Source organism: Lampris incognitus, chromosome 6 (genome assembly GCF_029633865.1).
Source record: "Lampris incognitus isolate fLamInc1 chromosome 6, fLamInc1.hap2, whole genome shotgun sequence".
NCBI lineage: Eukaryota > Metazoa > Chordata > Actinopteri > Lampriformes > Lampridae > Lampris > Lampris incognitus.
In genome coordinates this window covers 16,987,165-17,014,410 of record NC_079216.1, presented here as the reverse complement: position 1 = coordinate 17,014,410, position 27,246 = coordinate 16,987,165, and the positions used below count along the sequence as shown (strand labels likewise).

The window sequence follows — 27,246 nt, the reverse complement described above, 5'->3', positions numbered from 1 at the left end:
CCACAATGCAAAAGTACAGGTAGCATACAAATCCAATTGGGAAGAAGTTGACTGCATAAGCAGCTAAAGTGTGCACGAGTAGTTTTTTTCTTTTTTTAGATTTGTTTAATAAGCTTAAACTCGCCCTTAACATCAGATGAAAAACTATACTTTGTGCAAATTGAAGCCAGCACATCCCGTTCTGGCAAACTCTTGTTTCCAAATGAAAGAAAGTGCTGTTGCACTGGATGTGGCAAAGAAAACAGGTGATGGAAGTCTGCAGTGCTTTCCAAACCAACCCGTGAAACACACAAGGCAAAGGGCCCTCCGTAATATTACCATGAGCTACAGCAGTCAAGTAGCTAATAAGAGCATTTAAAATGCACGCTCCCTGTAAGGCACGATACAACACCACCCGGATTCAGATGAATTCAAATGATACTCAGTCAGTCAGAGATCGGTCCAGTTACACAAGGAGCAGCCAGTTCCAAGGGGGGAATCCGAGTCCACGTCAAAATGTGATACTCTTGGCATTAGCTTGTTGTGCTTGATGACTTGGAAAAAAAAGTGAGAGAAAATAAAAGTGCAAGTGGCCCATGCAGAAGAACACAGACGGTCCCTCTCCACTGCGAGGAGAGGGTCAGGGGTCAGACTGGAAGCTCGGACAAAAGGAGCGAGTGTCTGGACTTACTCAGAGATGGAGAAAGAACAGGAGAGAACAAAAAAAAAACATTCGTTGAAAATTCAGGCGAAAAAAAAGTTTTAGGAATTGGCAGACATACTGCTCCTGCCCGATGATTTGTCTGTCCATTCTGAGGGGGATGCAGTTTCTATGGGGTCAATTTGAGGGTAAACAACATAACACAACTGCTGGCCCACGTAGGTCGCCGATTCTGGGAGAAGACAGAAACAATCAGGAAGAAAGAAATAATCAGGAAAATGTTATTTTACCCCATGTAAATGACCTTGATACCCTCTGACACAGTAACCTAAGAGATGAACTTAACACATTAACAGATTTAAGCTTGGATCTTCTATTCAGCTTTGTATTTAAAAGTAGTTTTCCAACACTTCCAAAGCCCTAAATTTTAAAAATGTTTCTCCAGATTTTCTGACTGTTGTAGGAGAGGAGGATGGGTCCGGGGAGACCAACCAGTGGAGTCTTTTTAAAATCGATGACCCCCCTTTTTCTCCCCAGTTGTATCCAGCCAATTACCCCACTCTTCCGAGCCGTTCCAATCTCTGCTCCACCCCTTCTGCCGATCCGGGGAGGGCTGCAGACTACCACATGCCCCCCACAATACATGTGGAGTCACCAGCCGCTTCTGTTCACCTAACACTGAGGAGTTTCGCCAGGGGACGTAGCGCGTGGGAGGATCACGCTATTCCCTCCAGTTCTCTCTCCCCCCTGAGCAGGCGCCCCGACCGACCAGAGGAGGCGCTAGTGCAGTGACCAGGACACATACCCACAGCCGGCTTCCTACCCACAGACAAGGCCAATTGTGTCTGTAGGGATGCCTGACCAAACCGGAGGGAACACGGGGATTCGAACCGCTAATCCCTGTGTTGGTAGGCAACGAAATTATATATTTCAATTTTATATTAATTTTCATGACAAGAAACAGACCCTAAAAGCAAGAGGGCCTGCTCCGGATGTAGACATGACTGAAACACCCTTTCTAGTTTTACTGCAACCCTTTGTCTCTGCTAAAGTTTTCTTACAAACTGAGACTCACCAATGAAATCATAGATACACTTTGGTTTTTCTTTCCGGTGCACGCCCAGGAAGTAGACAGGGACGCCGGTGAGCATGATGACCAGACCCACGCCACACACCACGGGCTCAGAGTAAAGGCTGAAGCCGAGCAACACCGCCCAGAACAGCAAGTAACACACAGGAACCAGCAGGTTCACCTGTCAATGGACACAGGGGGACAACGGGTGGAATGGCGTCTGCGACTCAGCGAGGGATGCTCTGAAACTTCAACCATCTCAAGGTATCAGCCTAAAATTAGTGTTTTGAGTTATCGGTCGATGAGCCGAGTAACAATGTCAAAAACTCTGACCAGTGATTGTTAATATAAAAAACCTACTAAAATCATTGTAATTATAACATGTTTATGATTCTCATAATTGTGATATCTTATTAGAATCAGAATCATGTTAGCCGTGTAGGGTTGCACATACATGGAATTTGACTCTTATTAAAATTATATCTTTCTGCTTCCTGTTTAGCCCATATCACACAATTTGACGTGAATGAACGAATACCTCATGAACTAATATTTGCAAAAGTGGCAGTATAGAGCATGCACATTGTATTGTTTAAGAGAAATCAGAGTACTTACAATATTTATTTGATAGAGTAGTTCAACTGTTGTTTTTTTTTTGGAGGGGGGTATTTTAATATACTTTATTGATCCCTGTGGGGAAATTACGCTCTGCATTTAACCCATCCTTGCTGTGGTGCTAGGAGCAGTGGGCAGCCGCTGTGCAGCACCCGGGGACCAACTCCATTTCGTCTTGCCATACCTTGGTCAAGGACACAGACAGGAGTATAAACCCTTACATGCATGTCTTTTTGATGGTGGGAGGAAACCGGAACACCCGGAGAAAACCCACGCAGACACGGGGGGAGAACATGCAAACTCCACATAGAGGACGACCTGGGATGACCCCCAAGGTTGGACAACCCCAGGGTTCGAACCCATGACTTTCTTGTTGTGAGGTGACAACACTAACCACTGGGCCACCGTGCCGCCCACGAAATACGCATTTCAAATGTATATGTATTTGTGACATATGTGTGTAGTCTGTCGAGTACCTTGATAGGTCTGTACAGGTTGGGCTTTTTCCATCGGTAGTAAAGCAGGCCTGCAATGGTGACACCATAGGACAAGTAGTTTATGAAGGAGACGTAATTGATCAGGTTGTGTGTTTCCCCAATGCAGAGTATAACAATGGTGGCAGCACACTGCAAGAAACAGCAGGGGGCAGAAAGAAGAGGAAAGGCAACTGTGTTGAATTCAAAGATTACAGGAGTTTTAAACTGCACAGTGATCGCAGAAGGTGTCTCAGTTTTGAACTTTTCCCTAGCACATGCGATAACAAGGGCAAACCCACGCAAACTAGCAAGGCAGGGATGGGAGTACAGTTCTTATAGTGAATCATGGCCAGCAGGCTTGGGAGATGTCCCTCTCTAGCTCCGGAAAAGCACAGCCTGCAGACAGAAAGAAGACACACATGCTATTCGCTATGCTCAACAGGTTTGGATGATGCGACCTGTTGCCAGGCTGAGCTGAAGCAGACCTGGAGGAGGTGAACAGGTATCCATTTATTCCCCCAAAGGTAGACAGAGCCACAGAAATTGGCATAATGACGGAAAACATTCCCAGCAGCTTCTCTCCAAAGGTCTGTGGTATGAAAAAAGCAGAAACATTGATCAAATATTAAAATCAAAAAATGGCTATAATCAGGCAGCAGTGTTATATGTACATTTTTGTAGGATTTCATGAATGAAACTCTTCCTTCTCTCACTTGTCCAGAATATTTCTTTCCTGTCAAGTTAAAAAAGACTCGAATGCCTTTTGGCTCGTCTTGTGGTTGATCTTTCTTTACCTTGAAATTTTTTAGCACCTACAGAACATCTGTTACTTCTTAAGTCAGGGCACTTATGGCTCTGACCCTTGACCTGCTTACTTCTTGCTTAAAATGATGGTGAATCAAACAACTCAAGCTCATTTTACTATAGCTCTCTGAATGCAAGTATCGACCGTATGTCTTTGGTTTTCAAAATACGTATTTAATAGCAGATCTACTGAGGTGGATTTGAGACAATTGATGGCCTCCGTTACTTACAACGGCCACTGCGTTGGAGGACAGCAACTCTTCTGGGGACATGGAGGAGAAGTAGGCGATGTTGGTGAGGGTGTATACAAAAGTCACCAGTGGGATGGAGATGTAGATGGCACGAGGAAGATTCCTGATCAGGCAACACATGACATGACAGATGAAACAGAATGTCACCAAAATTTAACCAATGGATTTGTGATTTTAAAGCTACAATCCTGAAGATCTTTGGTTTTGTTCTGTTTACTGACACCTATGGACAATGTGGTTATTGCAGATGTATTTAGGCACGCCACATCACCAGAGATCCATGCAAAATGGATTTGCCTCCTTCTTTCCCATTAGGCAGCCATGTTGAGGATGAAAAACATGGCATCGGACATCCAGGTAGCGTAGCGGTCAATTCCATTGCCTATCAACATGGGGATCAGCGATTCGAATCCCCGTGTTACCGCTGGCTTGGTCGGGCGTCCCTACAGACACAATAGGTCGTGTCTGCTGGTGGGAAGTCAGATGTGGGTATGATTCCTGGTCACTGCACTAGCTCCTCCTCTGGTCGGTTGGGACACCTGTTCGGGGAGGAGAGGGAACTGGGGGGGAATAGCGTGATCCTCCCACGTGCTACGTCCCCCTGATGAAACTTCTCACTGTCAGGTGGAAAGAAGCGGCTGGCGACTCCACATGTATCGGAGGAGACATGTTGTAGTCTGCAGCTCTCTCTGGATCAGCAGAGAGGGTGGAGCAGCGATCGGGACAGCTTGGAAGAGTGGGGTAATTGGCCGGATACAATTGAGGAGAAAAGGGGGAGAAAAAAAACCCCATGGCATCATTTGCCACAGGAAAATCGAACTTGACATTAACCATTAAAATGAGCAACTCCAAAAACGCATATGGTTTGTATGCATATAAATTAGCTATTGCTTTAAATACTTCAGTGATAGACTGCATCAAAAGGACATTTGTTTCCACATAAATCTTCAAGATTGTAGCTGTAACCAAGAGAGGAGCTGAGATGGAACCACAGCATCAACACAAAGGTGAGGACTGGGAATGTCTCTGCACTGACAAGGAGGGAAAGGAGGAGAAGTAGAAAGGGAGGTTGGGGGTCAGAGGCAAATAGTCACCGTCTGGGTTCCACCACTTCCTCTGTGACGTAATTGAGGAAGTTCCAGCCACTGAAAGCAAAAGAGGCCTGCAGGAACGCCAGAGCAATCTGCCCAACGGAGGGGGCCTTGTTAAACTCAAAGGCCACTTGAGGAGTCAGCCACTCATAGTTACCTGGAGGAGATAAGGATGTTTTCAGAGAGAAGCAATGGTTCACAAACAAACTTTGTAAATAAAAAAATACTTAAAACAAGAAAATACTGGCAGGGCCTTGGTGTCTCAACCAAATAAATGTTTACAGCGTATGCTAGGGCTTGCTAACAATATTCTGGGGTCAAATCAAGCTCAGGAACTGCTTTGCTAGTCTTCCCCTGTATTTCCTGTCTACCTTTGCTGTCTAATCTGCTAAAGGCTGAAATGGCGATAAACATCATCTCATAAAATATTTGTTTGCCAGATGTCTACTGTCTATTGCTTACAGTATCTGTGTGATGAGAACTCATCACAGCTTGTAGCCTGCATATAATTTCCATTTTTTAAGAATGTAACATAAACACCCCTCTACTCATTTGAACTGGTCTCTACAATTCTCCTCTAACTCTCTCCATAGCTTTCATTTCATGTACTGTTTCCCAAAAATTCACTCTCACACCACCATTTTGTGCTATCTGAACTATTGTCACAGCATCGCAGCACTGAAAGGCTAACCCTTGACCTCCTTGATTTTTTTTTTGCCATGTTATATTGGTAAATCGTGTGGAATGTAACACCAAACGCAGGCAGTGAGCCTCACCATTGAAGATCTGGACAAGGCCCACCACTATGATGAGGCCCAGGGCCATGAGTTTCCCCACGGTGAAGACGTCCTGGATCCTGGTGGCCAGACGCACACTAGAGCAGTTGACCCAAGTCAGGAACACTGACAGGGAAAAGATAAATTCATCACACTGAAACAACAGGGAAAGGATAGACTGTAAAAGAGTTCCTTGTGGGATTAGACATCTAGACATATCCTTAGTCTTATCAAAGTCCTGTGAGACAGCTAGTGATCAGGCTTGTCATACAGCCAGGCCAGTGGAATAATTTGAAACTGCAGAAATTCATCTTCCCGAAGTTCCTGCACATCATTCCGAGCCACACAAAGTGGCTAATTGGCAGCATTGGCTGGTAGTAAAGGTGATATTGGTGCAGGGCTCATGGCCCCATGCAGCATGGATCCAGTGCTGGTGGCTGTGGGGCCTGCCGTGGGCGGCAGCAGGCAGTAACCATGGTAGCAGGCAGTTGCCATGGCAGTTAGGAATGTGGGAAACAGGCGAGCAAGGGGAGGGTATGATTGCTTCACCTCGTCCATCACTGTCATTGGCTCTCCTCTCACTCTCATGGTGGCCTGGCTCTCACACACAAAGGGGAGCTGTCAGGCCCCCAAAACAAACCGTTTCCGATGCGAGGAGGAACAAAACGTGTGGAAGACAGGCGGGCAGGTTCCTGAAGAGGCTGGAAGAGAGCTCACATTTTGCCCTCAGATGGTTGGGCATCCAGCTCCGAAAACAAGTGTGAATAATGGCGACAGAATCAGGGATCACACGCTAAAGTCCCTGTCATTTCACCTCTCAGGCCTCGCTAGCTTTAACAGCTCTTTCACGACTTAGCCTGCTCATTGACCATACAATGGGTGTCTTGTGTTGCTCTTGGCCGAATGAGTTTCAGCACAGGTACTTTCAAGCATGTTACCGAGTGATTTAACAGACTTACTGTTCAATATCAGTCAGTGGAGCATGAGTAAATTTTACGCCTCGGGGTCGAAAAAAATCAATGAGAATCTCAAAGAAGTCTCTATTCCAGTACAGCCAGTCCTGCTGCCAGGTCCATAACCTCCAAATTTGGCATTGTTTAACTTTGTGTGAATCAATTTTCGATTCGAGGATCTAAATCTTTGAAGAGTCAGTCTTTCAGACAGAGGACAAGCTCTCTGCAGCTTTCAGACTGTATCAGAACTCATCTTGCAACAAGGCCGCTTTCAGGAAAACCGACTCAGTTGACTGTATTGCTGCTGTCACAAAAATAAAAGTAACCTCGATTTGGTGATTTCTCTTTTTCTTCTTGGTAAGAGGGTTTACATGGTCATTGATCAGTCACCTGTCAACAGGTGACTGATCAGCTGTTCAGATGTTCAGTCATTAAGACCAAACAGTTTCTGTCTCATCCCAACCAGAACGAGCAACCTATTTTATGACGGCATTTGTATCAAAAGGTGATATTGGAAAATATATATATCTGGTAGGAAATAAGTGCATGATATGTAAAGATTGTGTAGAAATTTTGTTTGCTGAGTTTTGACATAAAAGCAAGTGTCTTCCATCATGAAGTGCGTGTTGGCTGTCTATTACCAGCCTACTTTTTCTGTTCCAACATAGAGATTTCACAAACTTTATTCAGTATCAACCTTAGCCTCTTCCGTTCTTGAGCTTATGTCCACAGTCCTCCAAGGACACCATATATTATTTACTGCGGCCATCTCTATGTTTTAAAAGGCTTCCAGGCAACTGTTACATAAGAGGGATTCAACATCTTGCCGCACTCGGTCTCATCTAAATACTACTCTGGTTTCCGTCAAGCTGCTGTTATGGGACTTCTGAAGTTACAAATAAAAAAGAATGTATACCTAAAACAACAACAATATTAATAATAATGATAATAATATGATAGTGATAATAATGATAATGATAACAATAATAATAACAATAATAATGAAAATGATAATAATAATGACAATAATTATAATAGTGATAATGATAATGAAAATACTAATAATAATGATAATAATTATAATAGTGATAATAATAATAATAATAATAATAACGATAATAATGATAATAATAATAATGACTGCTGTACTGTACTGTACTGTACTGTACTGTACTGTACTGTACTGTCAATCAAGTGACATCTGCCCTATAGTGCCTCAGGTCCATAGTTTGGGCCCGGCTCTACAGGATGTAAAACAGGAAACACAAAAGAAATAATAATGGTAATAATAACAATAATGATAAATTGTGATAATAAGAAATTAACATTTTTAATAATTTCAATATCACAAAACATGTTACTGCTGACCTAAGGTGGATACATTAATGTATTGATAAATACATATTTTGATAAAAAGCAATGGAAACAGGTTCGTTTTGAAAAATAATCTATGTCAACTGTTTTTCTGTTGAATGTTTTATACATTTAATCCTTCACACAACTAGATTGTTTAAACCTTTAAAATCAGCAAACAGAAATGCAAGCAAATCACACTGGACTTTTTTCTTCCAGATTTTGTTAAAAAACACTAAACATTTGGATACAAGTGTGACTAATGGATAATATACCTGTTCTCCTTGCATCAGGAAACTAAGGTGGATTATAAACCGAAATAAATAACAGTTATTGATTAGTAGGAAAAACGGCTAATTTCTAACAACACCTTAAGATGCGAAGTTAAAAGTTAAGCTCTCCCACTGCCCCGGCAGGCTCCTCTTTCTAGACAGGGAATGGAGGCTACTCACAGAAGCAGGTGATGAACAGATGGAGAATGGAGGCTACTCACAGAGGCAGGTAATGGACAGATGGGGAATGGAGGCCACTCACAGAGGCAGGTGGTGGACAGACAGAGAATGGAGGCTACGAGGAATGGAGGCTACTCACAGAGGCAGATGATGGACAGACGGGGAATGGAGACCACTCACAAAGGCAGGTGATGGACAGACGGGGAATGGAGGCCACTCACAGAGGAAGTTAATGGACAGATGGAGAATGGAGGCTACTCACAGAGGCAGTTAATGGACAGACGGGGAATGGAGGCCACTCACAGAGGCAGGCGATGGAGAGGCAGAGAATGGAGGCTACTCACAGAGGCAGGGGATGGACAGATGAGGAATGGAGGCTACTCACAGAGGATGGTAATGGACAGACGGGGAATGGAGGCCACTCACAGAGGCAGGCGATGGAGAGGCGGAGAATGGAGGCTACTCACAGAGGCAGGTAATGGACAGACGGGGAATGGAGGCCACTCACAGAGGCAGGCGATGGAGAGGCGGAGAATGGAGGCTACTCACAGAGGCAGGTAATGGACAGACGGGGAATGGAGGCCACTCACAGAGGCAGGCGATGGAGAGGCGGAGAATGGAGGCTACTCACAGAGGCAGGTAATGGACAGATGGGGAATGGAGGCCACTCACAGAGGCAGGTGATGGAGAGGCGGAGAATGGAGGCTACTCACAGAGGCAGGGGATGGACAGACGAGGAATGGAGGCTACTCACAGAGGCAGGTAATGGACAGATGGGGAATGGAGGCCACTCACAGAGGCAGGAGATGGAGAGGCGAAGAATGGAGGCTACTCACAGAGGCAGGGGATGGACAGACGAGGAATGGAGGCTACTCACAGAGGCAGGTGATGGACAGCATGCGCGTGGCCATGTAAGGTGGCACGCAGTTTGGGAAAACAGGTTGTAAGACGTAGTTGGAGAAGGTGAGGGCAATGACGGCCAGGGTGGTGGGGTACATGATGAGAACTGCACTCCACAGCAGGAGGAACCTGGATGAAGAGGAGATGAGGAAGAGCACAGAACACATTCAACAATATGGACTATTTCCACAACACACACAAACATGATGTGATCGCTGGCTTAAATGAGGTAAAAAAAACCTAACAATGTCACAGTATCATTAAAAAGTATTAGCTGTAGCACAGACCCAGTTCATTCCTAGATATACATGAAAACCTTCTTTTTCTCAGTCTACAACTTTGTGGTTAAGAAGTGAGGTTGGAAGCGAATTTCGACAAGTAACACATATCCAGCAACAAAGCAATATAAATCTTACACGTAGCCACTTTCCAAAATTACCAAATATTATTTACCTTCTTCAAAATGTAAGATTAAAATGCAAGGGCTGATATTGTTTATAACCTTCAGCCAAGAAACCAATAACCAAAAGTATAAATGAACTTCAGTTCAAACCTTTAAAGTTTCCATCTGAACTCCTCCTTACTTACCCCATCAGACCTCCAAATATCTCTGTGACGTACGAGTAATCCCCTCCTGACTTGGGGATGGTGACGCCCAGCTCAGCATAGCAGAGGGAGCCCAGGGCGGCTATGCAGCCCCCAAGTAACCACACAACCAGGGCCAGGCCCACCGAGCCAGAGTGCTCCAGGACCCCCTTAGGGGAGATGAAGATCCCTGAGCCAATGATGTTCCCTAACAACGAAAGGACGGAGAGTTAGATAGATGGATAGCTAGACAGATAGATGGATAGATTTTATGTCTACGTGGCGATGGTGATCACGTGTGGGAAGATGGCGGCGCAAATTCACGTTTGCAGCAGCATCACCCAGTACCATCCATGCAGTTGCCTTTGTGCACGTATGCGTCTAAGTTTGTCTTCATTTGATGGCTGGGAGAGCTGGCGCTTGATCGGCTGGGAGAGCTTGGTCTGCTGCATCCTGTGGGCCCAGGGACCACGGTCCTACCAGGAGCTCTGCCCGAAGAGGAAACACCGAGGGCTGTATGACAGGGCGCGGAAACGGGGCAGGCTAAGCTAACTGCTAGCCCAGGCTGACCAGCAGTTCCGATAACACCGAGGGCGGTCCGGCAGCGGCCTCGCCTAGCCTTGACTGTGTTTTTAGTGTCGTCGTATGGAGTGCGGGGAGGTGTGTCGAAGGTGTCTGGCTGGGAGAGCTGGCGTTGGATCGGCTGAGGGAGCTTAGTCTGCTGCGCCCTGTAGACGCAAGGACCGCGGCCCTGACCGGAGCTGCGCCCGAAGAGAAAACACGGAGGGCGCTCTGACAGGAAGCGGGGCAGGCTAAGCTAACTGCTAGCCCATGCAGACCGGAAGTTCCGAGTCATCCTGGCTGGCGTTCATTCTCCAAGGATAGTGATTTTTTTTAACATTTTTTTAGTTTAGTCATATGTGTTAGTTTGGATATATATATGCTCTTGTAGTTCTTGTAGTTTTTGGATATGTGTTTTTGTCTTTGTGTTGCACTGCTGTGGGCTGGGGGACACGAGGTTTCATTTCATGTGCGCAAGTGCATGAAATGAAATGACAGTGTTTCTGATTCTGATCACGTGGCTCAGGTTCTGAGCTGTTCCGGTGGCATCTGGACACTGCTTGGCATCCTCCTCATCATATTCTTCATATATCTTATGATTCCATTATAACTGTGTTATCCTCTTTAGATGTTGTATTCTGTAAATTGTGTAAACACAACATCCATTGCACGCCTGTCCGTCTTGGGAGAGAGATCCCTCCTCTTGCTCTCCCTGAGGTTTCTTCCTATTTTTTCTTCCTGATAGTTTTTTTTTCTTTTTTTGTTGTTTAGGGAGTTGTTCCTTATCCGATGTGAGGACAGGATGTTGTGGTGCTGTAAAGCCCCCTAAGGCAGATTTGTGATATTGGGCTATACAAATAAATTTGACTTGACTTGACTTGACAAACAGACAGACAGACAGACAGACAAGTACATGTAGACAGACCAACAAAAAAAAATCATGGGGAAGCCTAAGGGTCATATCAGCACTTGATTTTATTGCCTGTATATTTGTCATTATACATTTTCAAACTGATTTGAACTCACACGTAACAGTGTCCAAATCATCTACATGCTGTATAGGGAAATATACAGTTGTCCTTGGGAGGGGGGGGTCAATTATCCCAGCATACTCCTGAATTATCGGTCAGTGACTCCAAACTTTCACCCAGTTTATTTTGGAGGATATGAAATAAAAAGCAGTCCATAACAGACGTGAAGAGAAGGACGGCTAGAGGCCATAACTCACTTTCAGACAATATGCCATTGCGGTGCACCAGCAGGTCCCGTCACATTCACACAGCAGCACTCGGAGTAACACAGCAGAAAGCAGCCAAGTGGCACAGACTCCCGTTACGTAACCGCACACAAATTATTTACTCTCAGTTGTCGGGGCAGAGCTGTGCTGCCGGAGTTGGACCGGGTACCTTCCGCATAATTTGTGTACATAAACGTCTGTTTCATGCAGTGCTAAAGTGACTCTTAACTTTTGACAAGCGGCGGCGGCGGGGGGCGGGCTGGGTGTGTGTGTGTGTGGGGGGGGTTGTTGGGCATCAAGCAGCCCGCTTACAGAAAGTGCTCTGTGAATCTGTGAATGCAGAGGTGCTTGAGCATGCTGTGCACAGATATCTCAGCTGCTTGCAAAAAAGGATTATTACTGAATGCCTCGGAACCAGTGCTCACTGCAAAACACAGACGCTTGGCTGTTTCATGTCCACCTTCAGCTGGCGTGCTGCGTGAGACGCTGTCCCTGGGAGGGTGAAGCTACATTACGGAGCCTGGACACCAGAGTTAAAAGGGCTACATGGGGAATGGGAAACGGAAGCTGAAATATCGTGATAATTTCTTGGGATTCAATCAACGACGGCTGCTTATCTTGTGGCATATTTTAGACCGTCTTTCGCCCTGACTCCACTGACAGCTCGAGCGGTCAGATGTTCAGCGCAGTCCACAGCTGCTGTGCACACTTGCCCCCTGGAGTCTTGATTTTGACATCAGTGCACAAATTACACCATTTCCACACGGGGCAAAGAGTTAACAGCCATTTCCTCGAAGTCTGCAGTCGGCGGGCCCTTCCTCTTCATCCACACTGAAACTCAAGACTTCCTTGTGCTTATTCTTACATGCACGCAGCGGTCCCTGCTGTCCTTTCTGCCCCAGCGAACAATTCGCTTCTGCTTGACAACCAGTGTGCCATCAGACTTCATATATTTCAGCCACGTAAGCACTTGAGAGGAATTCACCCCACTTCGTCCCAAGTGTCAAGTGTGCAGCGTTAGTCGAACAAGTGGAGTCGCTCCTTCTCCAAACAGCACTGCTGATATTACGTGCTTTATTTCGTTTGGCGTAGCCTATAACGTTTGACATAGTTAAGCCTGAGTACGCACCGAATGGAAGGACCACTTTTACACAACTTCTGGGTTTTGCACCCGCAACAGCCGATTTGCTGAATTACGCGACACGATTAGTTTTTAAAGGATGACCCACCTGGATATGACAGCCGCGGCTTGTTCTAAGTTGCAGCATACTTCTTCTGCCTTACCTATGATAATTGTGCACGCGCTCAGGAGCCCGATCTCCTTTTTCAGAGTCACTCTCTCCGGGATCTTCTCACGCTTCTTCTTAGTCCCCTCTTTTAAAGTCTTCGGTGCAGCCACGGGCCCTGGCCGCGAGCAAACACTTATTCTCCGCTTCTCCCCATCCATGTCCACGACCATGTCGGAGCCTTCCTCCAGTCCCTCTCCTGAACGCACACACGCTATTGATGCAGAGTGAAAGGGGGGCGCATGCGCAACAATCTGTCGCTGTCCAGGGTAGAATGCTAACTACCCCGCTCTCGTGCCATTTATCCGGTTTGTTGAACACCGGAGGTCGGTCTCTCTCTCTCGCTCTCCCCCCCCCCCCTCTCTCTCTGGCTCTCTCTCTCTGGCTCACTCTCTCTGGCTCACTCTACGTCTCTCTCTCGCTCCCTCCATGTCTCACTCCCTCTCTCTGTCTCTCTGTCTCTCTGTCTCTCTGCCATCTGGTAGTAAGTAGTCCTGTGGTGAAATATTAAGTGGGGCGTCCCATGGAGGCGTGGGGTCTGTCATCTGGACTTTAATGAGATGATACTTAAAAAAAAAGTTTCATGAAACTCAAACCACCTCTGCTGGTAGATCTGATATTAGTTATTTTAAACGACGTCAGTATTTACTAACAATGAAAATCATGAATGAAGGGACTGACATTTAATGAGGAGCAATAGACGAACATGTAAATAGAGTCACGTTAGTCTAACGCAGGAAAAAGGGCACAGGGCCGCCGAGTGTGGTCCATGTTGTGTTGTTCCCCACTGTGTTGAATCAGAGGGATGAGGTGGTACAAAATCAGCTTACGGACAGCTTGCTAATGGGTTTTCTTTCCGTCAAAACTTCAAAACCTAGTGTGTATAAATGCTATGCATTTTTTCCCATTTGTGAAACTGTTCTTATTTTCCTAAAGGTAAGCCCTTAATTGTTCCACTAACTTGTCAAATGTAGATATTCTAATTTTATACTTTCAGAATCAGAAACACTTTGTCCTTTCATTTTATGCACTTGTGCACATGAAATGAAATGATACATCTTCTTCCCCAGCCCACCGCAGTGCAACACAAAGACAAAAACACATCCAAAAACTACAAGAACACATATATCCAAACTAACACATATATCTAAACTAAAAAACAAGACAAAAAAAACAATCACTGTCCAGGAGAACGACGCCCGCCAGGGTGACTGGGAACTGCCGGTCTGCACGGGCTAGCAGTTAGTTTAGCCTGCCCCGCTTACACGTCCTGTCAGGCTGCCCTCGGTGTTTCCTCTTCGGGCACAGCTCTGGTCAGGGCCATGGTCCCTGGGCCCACAAGACACAGCAGACCAAGCTCTCCCTGCCGTTCCAGCACCACCTCCCAGCCATCAAATGAAGACAAACTTAGACGCAGACGTGGACTAAGACACTGCATCGACGGTACTCAGTGGCTGAAACTAGAGTAAATGCATTAGTCAGTCATATCACAGGCTCTCCATAAATCTGGCCTGTATGGGAGGGTGGCAAGAAAGAAGCCGTTGCTCAAAACTATGCATATAAAGGCACACTTGGAGTTTGCTACCAAGCATGAGAGAGGCCCAGTTAGGATATGGGTAAAGAATTTGTGGTCAGATGAAATGGAAGTTAAGCTATTTGGCCAAAATTCAGTGTTATGTGTGGCGCAAACCTAACACTGCTCATGCCCTAAAAAACACCCTCCCTGCAGTGAAGCATGGCGGCAGCAGCATAATGCTGTGAGGTTGCTTTTCATCTGCAGGCACTGGGAACCTTCTTCAAATTGAGGGAGGAATGGATGGAGCCAAATACAGGGAAATATTGGAAGAGAAAACCCATTGCAATCTGCCATAAAACTGAAGCTTGGGAGAAGGGTCACCTTCCAACAGGACAATGACTGTAAGCACAAGGCTAAAGCAACAATGGCATGGCTCAGCAACAAAAAAGTGAACGTTTTGGAGTGGCCAAGTCAAAGTCCAGACCTCAACCCCATTGAAAATCTGTGGCACAGACTGAAAATCGCAATCCAGAGGCGCCATCCCACCAACCTGCAAGACCTGTACAAATTCTGCCAAGAAGAAGGGGCAAAAATTACTCCAGAAGAATGCGCAAAGCTTGTACATACTTACCCCAAGAGAATCATGGCCGTTATTGCAGCAAAAGGGTACTCTACAAGGTACTGATATGTGGGGGTTGAATACTTATGCGAGCATTATATTTTAGTTTTAAATTTATTTACAAAAAGTCAGTGAAACATAACTTATTTTGGCTTTGGGAACATGCTGTTAGAGCTCATGGGTTCGCAAAAATAATATTGTTTAGGAACAGATGTGTGAGTATCTTTTATAATCCAGAAATTAGTGATGACTGTCAAGGGGGTTGAATACTTTTGCAAGGGCACATCTGTTAGTCGGCTTGGGACAGGTTAAATTGTGTGTATCCACACCCATACAACAGGAAGAGAGCAGAAGCTGCAGTTAAGTGACTGCTCGCTCCCATTAAAAGGCTCTGCCGATATCTTGTTTTTAACTGGTTTTAAATCTCTGGTGTTATCATTTGTGGACCTGTGAAACACCATCACGGAATGTGTCTCTGGGCTGGCATGTATCTAACCCTCATAGTGACATGGGTTAGTCACAGTATAGTTTACTATGTGTATAGAAAAGGAGTATTGTATGGTATTTCCGAGGTCTTGCTGTGCCTATACTGTGCCTGTCTAAATGGTATGGTGTTAGAATAACTACATGACTGGATTTCAGGTTGTTTGCCGTTGGCCAAATAAGGCAGCAGATAAAAGATTTGACAAAATTATAAACTAAGTTCAACATTATAAACAACGTTGGAAAAAAAAAAACAACTTAAGATGTCTAAAAGGTGTTGGATGGCGGCGCAAATTCACGTCTGTAGATGCCTCACCCTGTACCGGTGTGGGAAGATGGCGGCACGAATTCACGTTTGTGGTGGCCTCATCCAGTACCGTCCATGCAGCATCTTCTGGATCTCCGGCTAAGTGATGCAGGATCATCTGTGGATTTCCTCACCAGCCCACGTCTTGCTCGGACCTTTACCTTTGAGGGACGGCCTGTCCTACAAAGCGTCTGGGTGGTGTGATACAGCTTCCACTTTCTGACAATGGATCCAACAGTGTTCCATGGGACAGCCAAACACTTGGATATTGTTTTGTATCCCTTTCCTGCCTTCTGCATTTTAATCACTTCGTCTCTTACTTCGGTATTATGCTCCTTTGTCTTCATTTTCTGATGAAGTTTACGCCATCAGAACTTTGCACCAGAGTGCTTTTATACCCATAAACGAGACCATTACTTTAATATCTTACAGTTGGACACTGATTATGTCCAATTGTGTTAACCTGAGTTTGTTTTAGGAATAATTTGTCATTTGTGTAAACTTGGGAGATTTCAGAGCACAAGGGGTTGAATACTTATGCAAGCACTATATTTTAGTTTTTAATTTATTAATAAAAAGTCAGTGAAACAACTTATTTTGGCTTTGGGAACCTGTTGTTACAGCTTATGGGTTGACAAACATAATATTGTTCAGGAACAGATGTGTGAGGATCTTTTATAATCTAGGAATTAGTGATGACTGTCAAGGGGGTTGAATATTTTTTCAACGCAATGTATTAGGTTTTACTATACAATGTTATTCAGATAAACTCTCTTCTCTCCGCCATGAATAACCATTTCTAACTGAGACATACTGTGACAATGCTGTCAATTTGCCAAAGGTACATTTTTTATTACAAAATATTAACAAAAATGTGCTGAACTTGCAATATTTACACCTGTTTTAAACAACTGAGTTTCTGCATATTGCAGTATTAATTCAACATGCATACATAAAAACATTCTGTACACATTTAATCCTTTTTGCTCAAATTCTCTTAAATGCATATACTACATTCGCTTTCCTTGTTCTTTGCGAGAGTCCAGCCTCTCTGGTTAGCAGAATACCCAGACAGTCTCAGCTCATGGGGCTGTGGAAGAAACGGTGGATATGTTGGGCTGTGGCAACACCTACAATGGGTTCCAGCTCCTGGGTACCAGCATTGCACAGCTGGTGGATGCTGGAGAAGTGTTGAAGCAGAGCTGTGGCTTTGACCTTCCCCACTCCAGGAATCTGCTGCACCATGGCCAGGACCAGCGGGTCATACAGCCGACAGACACTCCTCTTCCTGAACGGGTTCTGTCTGCTGTCCCCATGCACCTGGAGATGGCCAAAGGACAGGCACAGTTCAAGCTGGGGGACGAACTCCAGCTGCTGGAGAAATTTGGCTAAATAATGGCTCTAGATGATAGGCTATTATGTTCTCTAAACCCCTTGAGAAGCAATAAATTATGTTGGCAGCATCTTTTCCTTTTCTAATCCTGAAACAATAGGCGATTGTCTTGACCTTAGCTTCGCTAACATGTCTTGCATATGAGATGTGTAGTCTGGCCTACCTCTCACTGCAAGAGATTTCAACATGGATTTCAATTTCCTGTCCACCAAGTGCATGGTCCAATAAAAGCTTTGGAAACCGATACAATGGTGTTACTTAGCTGACATGGGGCATAATTGTAAACCATGGCAGCGATGGCAAATTATAGTTAGTTGTGAGGCACCATATTATACTACAATCTGTCAAATTTTTAAGGTACAGCACGTGTTGGCTGTTGTAATGGAAATCAGTCCGTATTGAAAGATTTTAGGCTTTTTGTCGATGGCCATTGTTCTTGACAATTTTGTCTTGACCACAAAGCCCCCTTAGATGAGTCTTCAAAGCTATGACTTGGACTGTCTACTTGCTGGACAGACCCAGTAATAGACTGGGGTTAGTCTGGCCTGCAAGGCTATTGGCCTATATGATAAAAACAATGTATTTTAACATCTGATATTTAAAAGTTGTTATAAAACTATAAACACAACATCTGTACTTTATCTAAGGCACTCGATTAGTGTTTATTTTTAGTATTGATGATTTTAGTTAAAATGAAACCCCTAAACCCTAGTACTGATAGTGAGATACTTTATCCAATGAAATACACCAGAGTACACAAGAGACTGATTTTTTTTTTCATGAGTGCATAATATAGCGGTCAGCTTATGGGTATCGGCTAATTGCTTACAAGTGGGCTATCGGAACAGATATCACAATAATGCCTGATATGATGATGCATTAACTATGTGCAAACAAATGGTGATGGAAAGACGGGTCGGGCTACAGGCTACAAAGAAATATAGGCCCTTTTGTTATTTAGAAAAAACGTTTTTCACTTGAGAAAATAGTGTGATACTGTACGTTTTATAGGGAAGCGATACGGAACGACCTGTTGTAGAGCAACTGCAAGCGCCAAGATGTATGAAAATGTTATCCCAAAATAAATGGCACGTTTTCTCCCTTAAAGTTGAAGTAACTGGTGCTCATCTCCTTCAGTGAATGCAGACATTTGCAAACAGTTTAGTGTTTAATCATAAATAAGGACAGTGTTTTTTAGATGTCTACATCTGAACCAAGTATCACAGTAAGGTAAACTCTACTGGTGGAAACTAAGACATATGGTGGCATTGTAATGAAACAGAAAATAACAGCATCGGCTGAAATGACTCCGGAAATGATCAGTTATCGGCAAAGGTTTCAATATCGTGCACCGTTAGTTATCATGCTTGAAAGCCTTGACCCCTTACAGTTTGTGTGATGAGATGAGAGGCCTCAGTTTGGCCGGCCACAGGCAGCAGGGTCAACCCGAGATCAAATACCACAAACGTCTGCATGGCTGCAAAGTACTGCTCACTGAGCCTGGTTCTCTCCACAAGCACCATCTCCTGGAAACTGCTGTTGGCCTTGAAAAGAGGAGATGCCAGATACACAGTGGACAAAAACAACATAGACAAAGGTAGCATCAGCAGCAGAGTCTATAAAGCACAGATAAGCACAATTAGCACTGGTACTCACATTTCTGTAGCGGACGAGTTTCCTTTTATAGCTGTTTCCTCCTACGATATCACATTCGGACACGTATAGGATGCAGCGTTTGTTGGGCAAATTGAAGTCCACCACGTCCAGCCCCTCATCAAAAGCGATTTTAACGCCTGCACCTGTTAATACGACAGTTAGTGTATATAAGTCAGCAGAGGCCGTCTGACTTTCATCAAACTTGCTCTAGCAGTTGCTCTAAAGCCTTTATACAGCTGTTAAATGACAAAAAATAAAAATGACCTAGAAATGTTAATGCTTAGAGTAGGTTTGAAGCCACAGTGTCAAGGGGTTGCAGTTTTCATGGATTAAACTCTTCCCAGATGAGGTAAAGGGGCAGCAGGGTGTAACAATCAAGCTGACTTGTACAGCTGTAAATCAAGAACCGGAGTACGTTACCCCTTAAACTTTGTATGAGCGGCGTGCCTCTCCATTTCTCACTGGCGATAACGTGCCCACAAGGAGGAACTATATTCAACAAAACGGGCGTTTTTGTCTCCATAAAGCGCTCGACCACACGGCGTCAGTCGTAGTTCACTTTCGTCACACTCTGTTGCGTTTCCGAAACGTCTATACGTCTTGTGTATGAAAATGTGTTCAATAAAGAATGGCAGGGAGGAAAAGGGGAGGGGCTATGCGTCTTCTTCTTGATCTCAAGTTAAGTTCGTGAAGAACGACTCTCTCTTCATAGCGCCATCTGTTGGAGAGGAGCGTGGTCCGCGCCATCCGCGCCGAGAGGCCTCGTGAGCACATCCAGTCAATTCTCGTTTTAAACGGGAGTTCCATTTAACCGTTCATTAATGTAAGAACTAATTTCAAAAGAATATTTGTTTGGTTAGATTTCATGTTGACAGTGGGGGAATTCAAATTGGCAGGGTTTGATCTCAGGACACCTGGCATACTTTACAGAGGCGAGGGACTTAACTATTCATGGGCATGGCAGGCCTTTGGGATATTTAGTTAATGATACAGACCATTTAATTATTTTAAAAGTAAAAAAAAGTGCAGCGCCTGGGGACCAACTCCAGTTCTGTCATCGCCTTGGTCAGGGGCACATAACCATAACATACATTATGAAACCTATTTAACAAAGAGCCTGTGTTGTAGTAGTTTCTGTTCCAGAGCACAAGAAAAAGCAGAGAAGAAATGATCTAATTATACCATATGTACCCCTGTGTCTTTTTTCTCTTTGAGTGGAAGAGAATTTTACATCCACTTTTTTTTTAACATTTTATATAATAAAAAAAATTGCCGGCGCAGTGATTAGCGTGGTCGCCTCACATCAAGAAGGTCCTGGGTTCTAAGCCCCCAGGTGGTCCAACCTTGGTGGGTCATCCCGGGCCGTCCTCTGTGTGGAATTTGCAAGTTCTCCCCGTGTCTGCGTGGGTTTCCTCCGGAGGCTCTGGTTTCCTCCCACAGTCCAAAGACATTTAGGTCAGGTGAATTGGTGGCACTAAATTGTCCCTAGGGATGAAGGTGTGTGTGTGTGTGTGGGGGGGGGCTGTGATGGCCTGGCGGCCTGTCCAGGGTGTCTCCCCGCCTGCTGCCCAACGACTGCTGGGATAGGCTCCAGCATCCCCATGACCCTGAGAGCAGGATAAGCGGTTCAGATAATGGATGGATTAATAAAAGTGCCCCTTTCTCCTTTATTCTAAAGACCAGTGGTGTTAGAGTAGGAAGTTACATTGGTAACTATGCCATTTTTTCTGTAATTATTTCTTTTAATGAGTCTTATAGCATTCTGAGTTTATGTCATCAGTAGGACCACGGGACACTACAGGAGATCAATGGTAGGTTTTCACCCCAGACCACCAGGTATACACTGGCAACCAGAGTACTTCCAGGTTAGTAATACATTTGTTTAAAAACTTTTTCTTTTAATTGAGAAATGGGATAAAGTTGGTGGGTAGAATTTGATCCCAGCTCATCAAGAACATAAGTAATGTCCCCGGTGAGAAGTGCTGGCAGTAAACTAATAACAGGTACACACTCAGCAGATGGTGCTTGGATGTTGGATATGTTGCTAAGACTGTAATGCCACATGGTGAGTGCATCAACTGTATGATAACAATGGACCATTACAATTAGAGGAGGTTGGAACTTAGTGGATAGTTGACACCAGTGAGGCAAATAGATGCATTACAGTTATTGTTAGCAGTTTAGAAATAAAGGAACTTTATTTTCTTAAGACATTTGTAGTCATGGAAAGCCGCACACAAATCTTTGTAAATAGATGATGCTAGAGATTAGAACGCACTGTGGTTTAGCGCAATAAAACATGAAACCAAGTTTTGTCCTTTGGGGAGAACGGGGTGAGTTGAGCCAGTTTTTGCTTGAGGTGTCTTTAAAGTGAGGCCATGACAGTAGTGTCTCCAACTAAAATATATACATATATCTCAGGATGTGGTGCATCTCTGGGAATAATCACTTTTGATCTAAAATAAACAGTTTTCAAAACATGACTTTCCAAAGAAAAGTGGTCCCTTTGCTCAACTTGCCCTCGGTGAGGGGTAAGTTGAGCCAAGGGGGAAGATAAGTTGAGCCACATGGGGGTAAATTGTGCCATTGATTGTGTTGAAGTAAAAGTGAACATTTTCACCTCATATGATGCTATATCAAAACAAGACAAATTCAACTTCTTGAAGGTTTTATTTAAAGATAAAGTTCACAACTTCAAAGGCCAATTTTCTTAAAAAAGGTCTATTTAAAATTTTCAGAACAAAATCAAGGTCAAAATGAAGAACAAAATCGACTGCAATTCTCCTCACAGAACCGGGCTACTACTCAACATCCCACTTGTCAATGCTGCAGGGGAATATGAATTTCTGCCCCCCCCCCCCCCCCCTGTGGCTGTTCCACCGAGATTTTGTAGTTTGGGTAGTTTCTTGAGCACATCACCTCTAGGGGTGAGTCCTTCATCATTCTCTTTGAATGTGAAGTCGGGCTTTCCATCCACAGAACTCCCACGACTTTGCCTCAGAAATTTTGCACTGATGTCAGCGCCATCAACCTTCTCCACCAATCCAATATTATTATAGCATTTGTTTTTACCTGCAAAGTTCACAATGACAAAGTCACCAGCAGACAGATTCTTGTCACCATCATAATCACTCAGGTCATCTTCTGAACTATCATAGTCAGTGGTGCCGTCAAGCAAAATGTTGATGTCACTTTCTTCTGAGCTACTGTAGACAACAGTTTTCTTCTTGGTTTTGATTTGTTTTGATCCTTTCAGAGCCCTTGTCTTCTCTTTTTCAGTCTTTTTTTCCTCTTTTTTAGTCATTGTATTTTCTCTGTCATTGTGTGCCTTCTCCAGCTCCAGCTTTTCGGGTGTGTCGGTCAAGATTTTTATTTTTACTTTCTTCCTTTTCATTCTAGATTTAGTTGCTGTGGCTTTAGGGCAGGGAAGTATGTCTTCTGGGGACACATACCCCAAATGCAGCATCACTTACAGGCGAGTGTTCAAGACTCATGTTTCTGTTTAATAGTTCAGGCAGAGTAGCAGGTGGCTCCTCTGGGTCTGGAACTGCTGATGACTCATGGCAGGACTCATGGCATGAGTTGATGGGACAGGCAGGTCAGCACTGTTGGATGGCTCCTCTGGGTTTGGCCTTTCTGTGACCATGGATGGGGCATAATCTTCATCTGGAAAAATATCCCTGTTGAACGGGAATATGCGTGTCACTTTGAATCCTGAGATGATGTTCCTTGATGTCATTGCTGACATGAATGCTTCCTTCACAAGTCCTGGAATATCATCTATTGTTGCAGTTTTACCAGAGCTTGTACGCATCCAACCATCCATGGCTCTACCATAGTAGGTCTTCAGTGGTCCATAGACTGTTTTATCTTAGGGTTGTAAGCGATGGGGGGTGTGAGGTGGCAGAGTGAGCATGATAACACCATTTTCCTTTGCAGTTTTCACAGCCTTCAGTGAAATGTGAGATTCATGATTATCAAGAATCAGCAGAACGGGATGATCAACGGAGCAGTTTGTGTGACATATGAAGTGCCCCTGGAACATGACAAAGGCTTCTTCATCCATCCATCCAGATTTTGTTGCATGACCTATGGATCGTGCTGGTGATCCCCTGATGAAGTGGTCTTTGAAACGGGCAGAGGAAAGATGACATGGGTGTGGCTGCATTTCCTGTAGCATTTACTGCACAGGTCACAGTGACAAGCTCCCCTCTTTCAGCAGATGTTACCGAACCCACTTGCTTCTTCTCCATCTCTGTTACAATCTACTTGGGTGTCTGGACCGTTGTAACACCAGTTTCATCCATGTTATAGATCATGTGTGGAGGGAAGTTATACCTGAAATGAGATTCAAAATGAGTGCTGTTAATCAGAGACGCTTAAAGCAGTTTGAGGTTGCCGATTTAGTCAATTAATGTGATAGGCCTAGTCTATCAGTCATAATGTTACCTGTCCATCACTGAAGTGAGGTTATCAAAGAACTCCCCCACATTGTGCCTATTAAAGGCAGTGGCTCTTCCGAGAGAGGTTGCTTCAGGAGTGCAGCATGACAGATGGTGGCACACCTTAAAACTCATGAACCAATCACGTCCTAGAAAAGGTTAAAAGTTTATCCTTTATTCAACCATTGCAGTTAACATTGAGATTTACATAACAAGTTAAAGCTATAATCTCTAAATAAATGTCAAATTTGGGACTTTTTTCTTTTTACTGGCAGTTATTTTTAATGATAGTCATTAAACATAGTCATTTTGTGAGTGCTTCTCTACAGCTACATGCTAGCTGCAAAGTAATGGTGGGCATTTCCTGGGAAAAAAATTATTAATATTCCCCCATTTCTATAAATGCACACTCAGATTAACCTGCTTTTTCCTCTCTGATCCAGCTCGCAGGGACATCAATGTCATTTCATCATGCCAACTCAAATGCAAGTTCATGACATTTCATGGCACTTAGACCATGAAATATTGCAGCAAGCTCTGTTTCAATTTCTTCATTGAAGACTTGATTGGCATGTCCTGTTCTCTCATACTCTGTTCTTTTTACTTCTACTGGTTGTTTCAAGTCTATGTATTGCTTTAAAGTTATCTTGTCAATGTCCCTTGCCACCTGACGTATGGACTTCCCATTCTGTACCTCTCCCACTGCTCTCTCCAAATCCACAACAGGAATTGAAGCCCTGTCTGTCTTCCGTTTATAGAAGCACGGCATAATGGTTTTTGGTCTAAAATTCAAAATGTCACACCATTTCGGTGATAAAATGTAAGAATGCAATGAAGAAATACAGTAAAATAAAACTTTCATAATAATAATACTTTGCTAAACTAATCATCAATTGATTATATAGCGAATACAGGGGACAACGCAACCACAGGAACTACCGCGGCCGGGAAGCGAACCCGTATCGCCCGCACAGCAGGAGACATCGCTAACCACTCGACTAAAGGGTCAGACCCGCCAGTCAGCGGCCGACGTGTCTACTTATCCATGCACGTTACAATATAGAATTCTTTAGGTTTATTACTATTGTGATCATGGAAACCAAACGGTACATTTTCCCAATAAAGAGAAAAGTCAGAGTCAATGTGATCAACAATATACCATGATACGTCTTTCCAGAATTTGATACTATAGGGACATTGCCAGAACAGGTTTGTTTCTGTGTACATTTCACACAATGAACAGCAACACAAATGTCTTTCTTAAACTTAAGAAGATAATGACTTGCAGGATAATACCTATGTATGATTTTGAAAGAAACTTCCCTTACTTTATCGATAAGAAGATATTTGTATGGAAGACTCCAGACTACTTTTCCAATTTAAGTTATCAACAAATCTAGACCAATAGGGTACAACAGAAGGGGCACTCGTATTTTTTTAAATTTTTTTAAATAGTGACTATGTTACAATTATTTCTTAAAGTAGCAGTCAGGCACACACTACGCACTGAAGTTACATTACGGTCAAGTGTCAGTAAGCAAACTGGTCTTTCTGCCCCTTTTATGAGAATTAGAATTCCAGAAGGAATAGCACCCATGACTTTGGCAAACTTCTTTGGGGTAACAGGAATGCCAAAGGCATTAAGGAATTCAGAGTAGTTCTACAGCAGTCCATTAACACTAATTAATTGAGTTACTAGAATTATATTATTTTCAAACCAGTTTTGATAGAATATGGATCTATTTTTGAACATAATATGCCGATTATTCCAAACGAAACAATTATGGAGGGAGGAATTTGTCTGTGGAATTTAGATAATTTTAAGCGAAGTTTCTCCATCTTATAATCACACAATAATCACACAATACCTTATAATCACACAATATTTGCTTCTCCGAGCAAATATTGATATATGTGATCGTTTGCGATTAAATCAGCGTATATATTTCTGCCACACCTCAAAATCTCCACGCTACCCTCTTGCCACCCCATGAATATTTCTCTAGATCCGCCCCTAAGTGGTCGTGCATGTTCTCCACGACCGGATTGCGATATTATGAACCCTACATAGGCCTCGCCAAAATCCCGTTTCTGGCTTTGTCACGTGTGCGCCACCGTAGCAACGCGAAAATATGTTGTTATGGGGTTAGCGCTCATCAAGGAAACGCTGTACACCCACAATTTAACCTGTCTAAGTTATCCACAATCAACATTAACGTTTTTAACTCAATCTTTGCTTGCTCGTACACCCACAATTTAACCTGTCTAAGTTATCCACAATCAACATTAACGTTTTTAACTCAATCTTTGCTTGCTCCACGTTTGAGCATAGGATACTTCACCCCTTATCATGACTACAAACAAAACGAGCTCCTATATTGTAGTAATATGACTTTTACAAGTCTTACACATTAGCGCCACCTTCAGCTCTTGCACATTAGCGCCACCCTCAGGAAGATGACATATTTGACTCTGTCGTGATGTAATACTCAATGTAAGCTTTCTTAAATGTGAGAAAGTCTATTTATTAGATATATGTTCATTTTCAGACAACTAACGTTACTTACCTCCGTTCTGTTGTTGACAGCCAGCAGTCCAAAATTACAAAAGCAGCCAGCTGTCCAAAATTGCGAAAAATACAAAATTACAAATTGAAGGTAGCTAACGTTAGCTTTGCTTCGCACCGAGTTGATAGTTGATTGTTTCCTTAGCAACGCAGCGGAAATCCGGCGTCCGTTCGCGAGATTTGGGACAGGGTACGGGATTTTGGCGAGGGCTATGTAGGGTTCATAATATCGCGACCGGATTCCCCAGCGCTGACTCCATGCTGTGTTTTTGTATGTTTGTAAGCCTGTTTTATCGGAAAAGTATATTGCGACGTGCATGGATAAGTAGACACGTCAGATCGGACCCTTTAGTCTACTGGTTAACGTTGTCGCCCGCGGTGCAGAACATACGGGTTCGCGTCCCGGCTGTTGCGGTTCCTGGGCCGCTCTCCTCAATCCGCTGCCTTAAAAAGGGTCCGACCCGAACGTGTCTACTTACTCGTGTACGTTACACTATAAACCGAAATATATCAACAATGTGAGTTCACTAACACATCAATACAAAACACCGCTCTAAAACGTGTTGTGAAACATAAGGCGTAAGAGCTATGTTTCACTTACTTTGTAGAGTTTAAGGCGAACTGCTCCCGAAGACATGCGCACTCACGTCGCCATCTTGGCTCCGATCTCCGCGCCATTAGGAGGCAAGGTTGTTACGAAGCAGGTGCGCAGGCCATTACAGTAACTTCCGGCGAGCGATTTATCAACGTTGCCGCGTGAGAAGCGGTTTCCATTCCGGTGTGAGCGGACAACGTCTTACCGGACGATCTCCTGCGGCACAAACGTAGTAACGAGGAAGGACGGTGAGCCTAAAGGTTAAAGGGCACTAACTAAGCGTGTCGTTTCACTGACCACACCCTGACGTGGAAACTCAATTCTTGCCGGTATCAGGTACGCTAAGTTGGAGTTTGTCGTTGGAAAAGTGCTACGCTTGCAGAACAACTTAAAAATTAAATGATCGTTGAAAGATGCCGTCGCCCCGCTAGTTAACACGCGTTCTTTACTGTTTGGAAAACGAGCGGTGAAACCAAGATGCCGGGCGCTTAAACTGGATGCTCTCAAGCTGTAGTCAATTGTGTGAAATTGCACCAAAATGTTAATTTCGTGTTTTTTCCCCCTCTCTCCTCAGGCTGTAATCTACTTCAGCGTAACCCTAGCTGAATCCAGACGCA

At 44.0% G+C, this 27,246-nt stretch overlaps 2 protein-coding genes across 2 annotated transcripts; both read right to left on the bottom strand.

The window, feature by feature from the left end:
• Positions 1 to 741: 741 nt before the first annotated feature.
• slc7a10b (solute carrier family 7 member 10b) lies at positions 742 to 13,225 on the bottom strand. Its single transcript, XM_056281510.1, has 11 exons — positions 13,051 to 13,225; positions 9,972 to 10,176; positions 9,361 to 9,512; positions 5,726 to 5,851; positions 4,953 to 5,106; positions 3,838 to 3,961; positions 3,289 to 3,392; positions 3,103 to 3,199; positions 2,804 to 2,953; positions 1,716 to 1,893; positions 742 to 872 (listed from the first exon to the last, which is right to left on the bottom strand). The coding sequence occupies exons 1-11, from the start codon at positions 13,223 to 13,225 to the stop codon at positions 742 to 744; spliced, it is 1,596 nt and encodes a 531-aa protein (XP_056137485.1).
• Positions 13,226 to 16,804: 3,579 nt separating this feature from the next.
• Positions 16,805 to 19,657, bottom strand: faap24 (FA core complex associated protein 24). The gene is made up of 4 exons (XM_056282541.1): positions 19,447 to 19,657; positions 19,027 to 19,169; positions 18,759 to 18,914; positions 16,805 to 17,297 (listed from the first exon to the last, which is right to left on the bottom strand). The coding sequence occupies exons 1-4, from the start codon at positions 19,547 to 19,549 to the stop codon at positions 17,055 to 17,057; spliced, it is 645 nt and encodes a 214-aa protein (XP_056138516.1). The 5' UTR covers positions 19,550 to 19,657; the 3' UTR covers positions 16,805 to 17,054.
• Between the last annotated feature and the right edge of the window lie 7,589 nt (positions 19,658 to 27,246).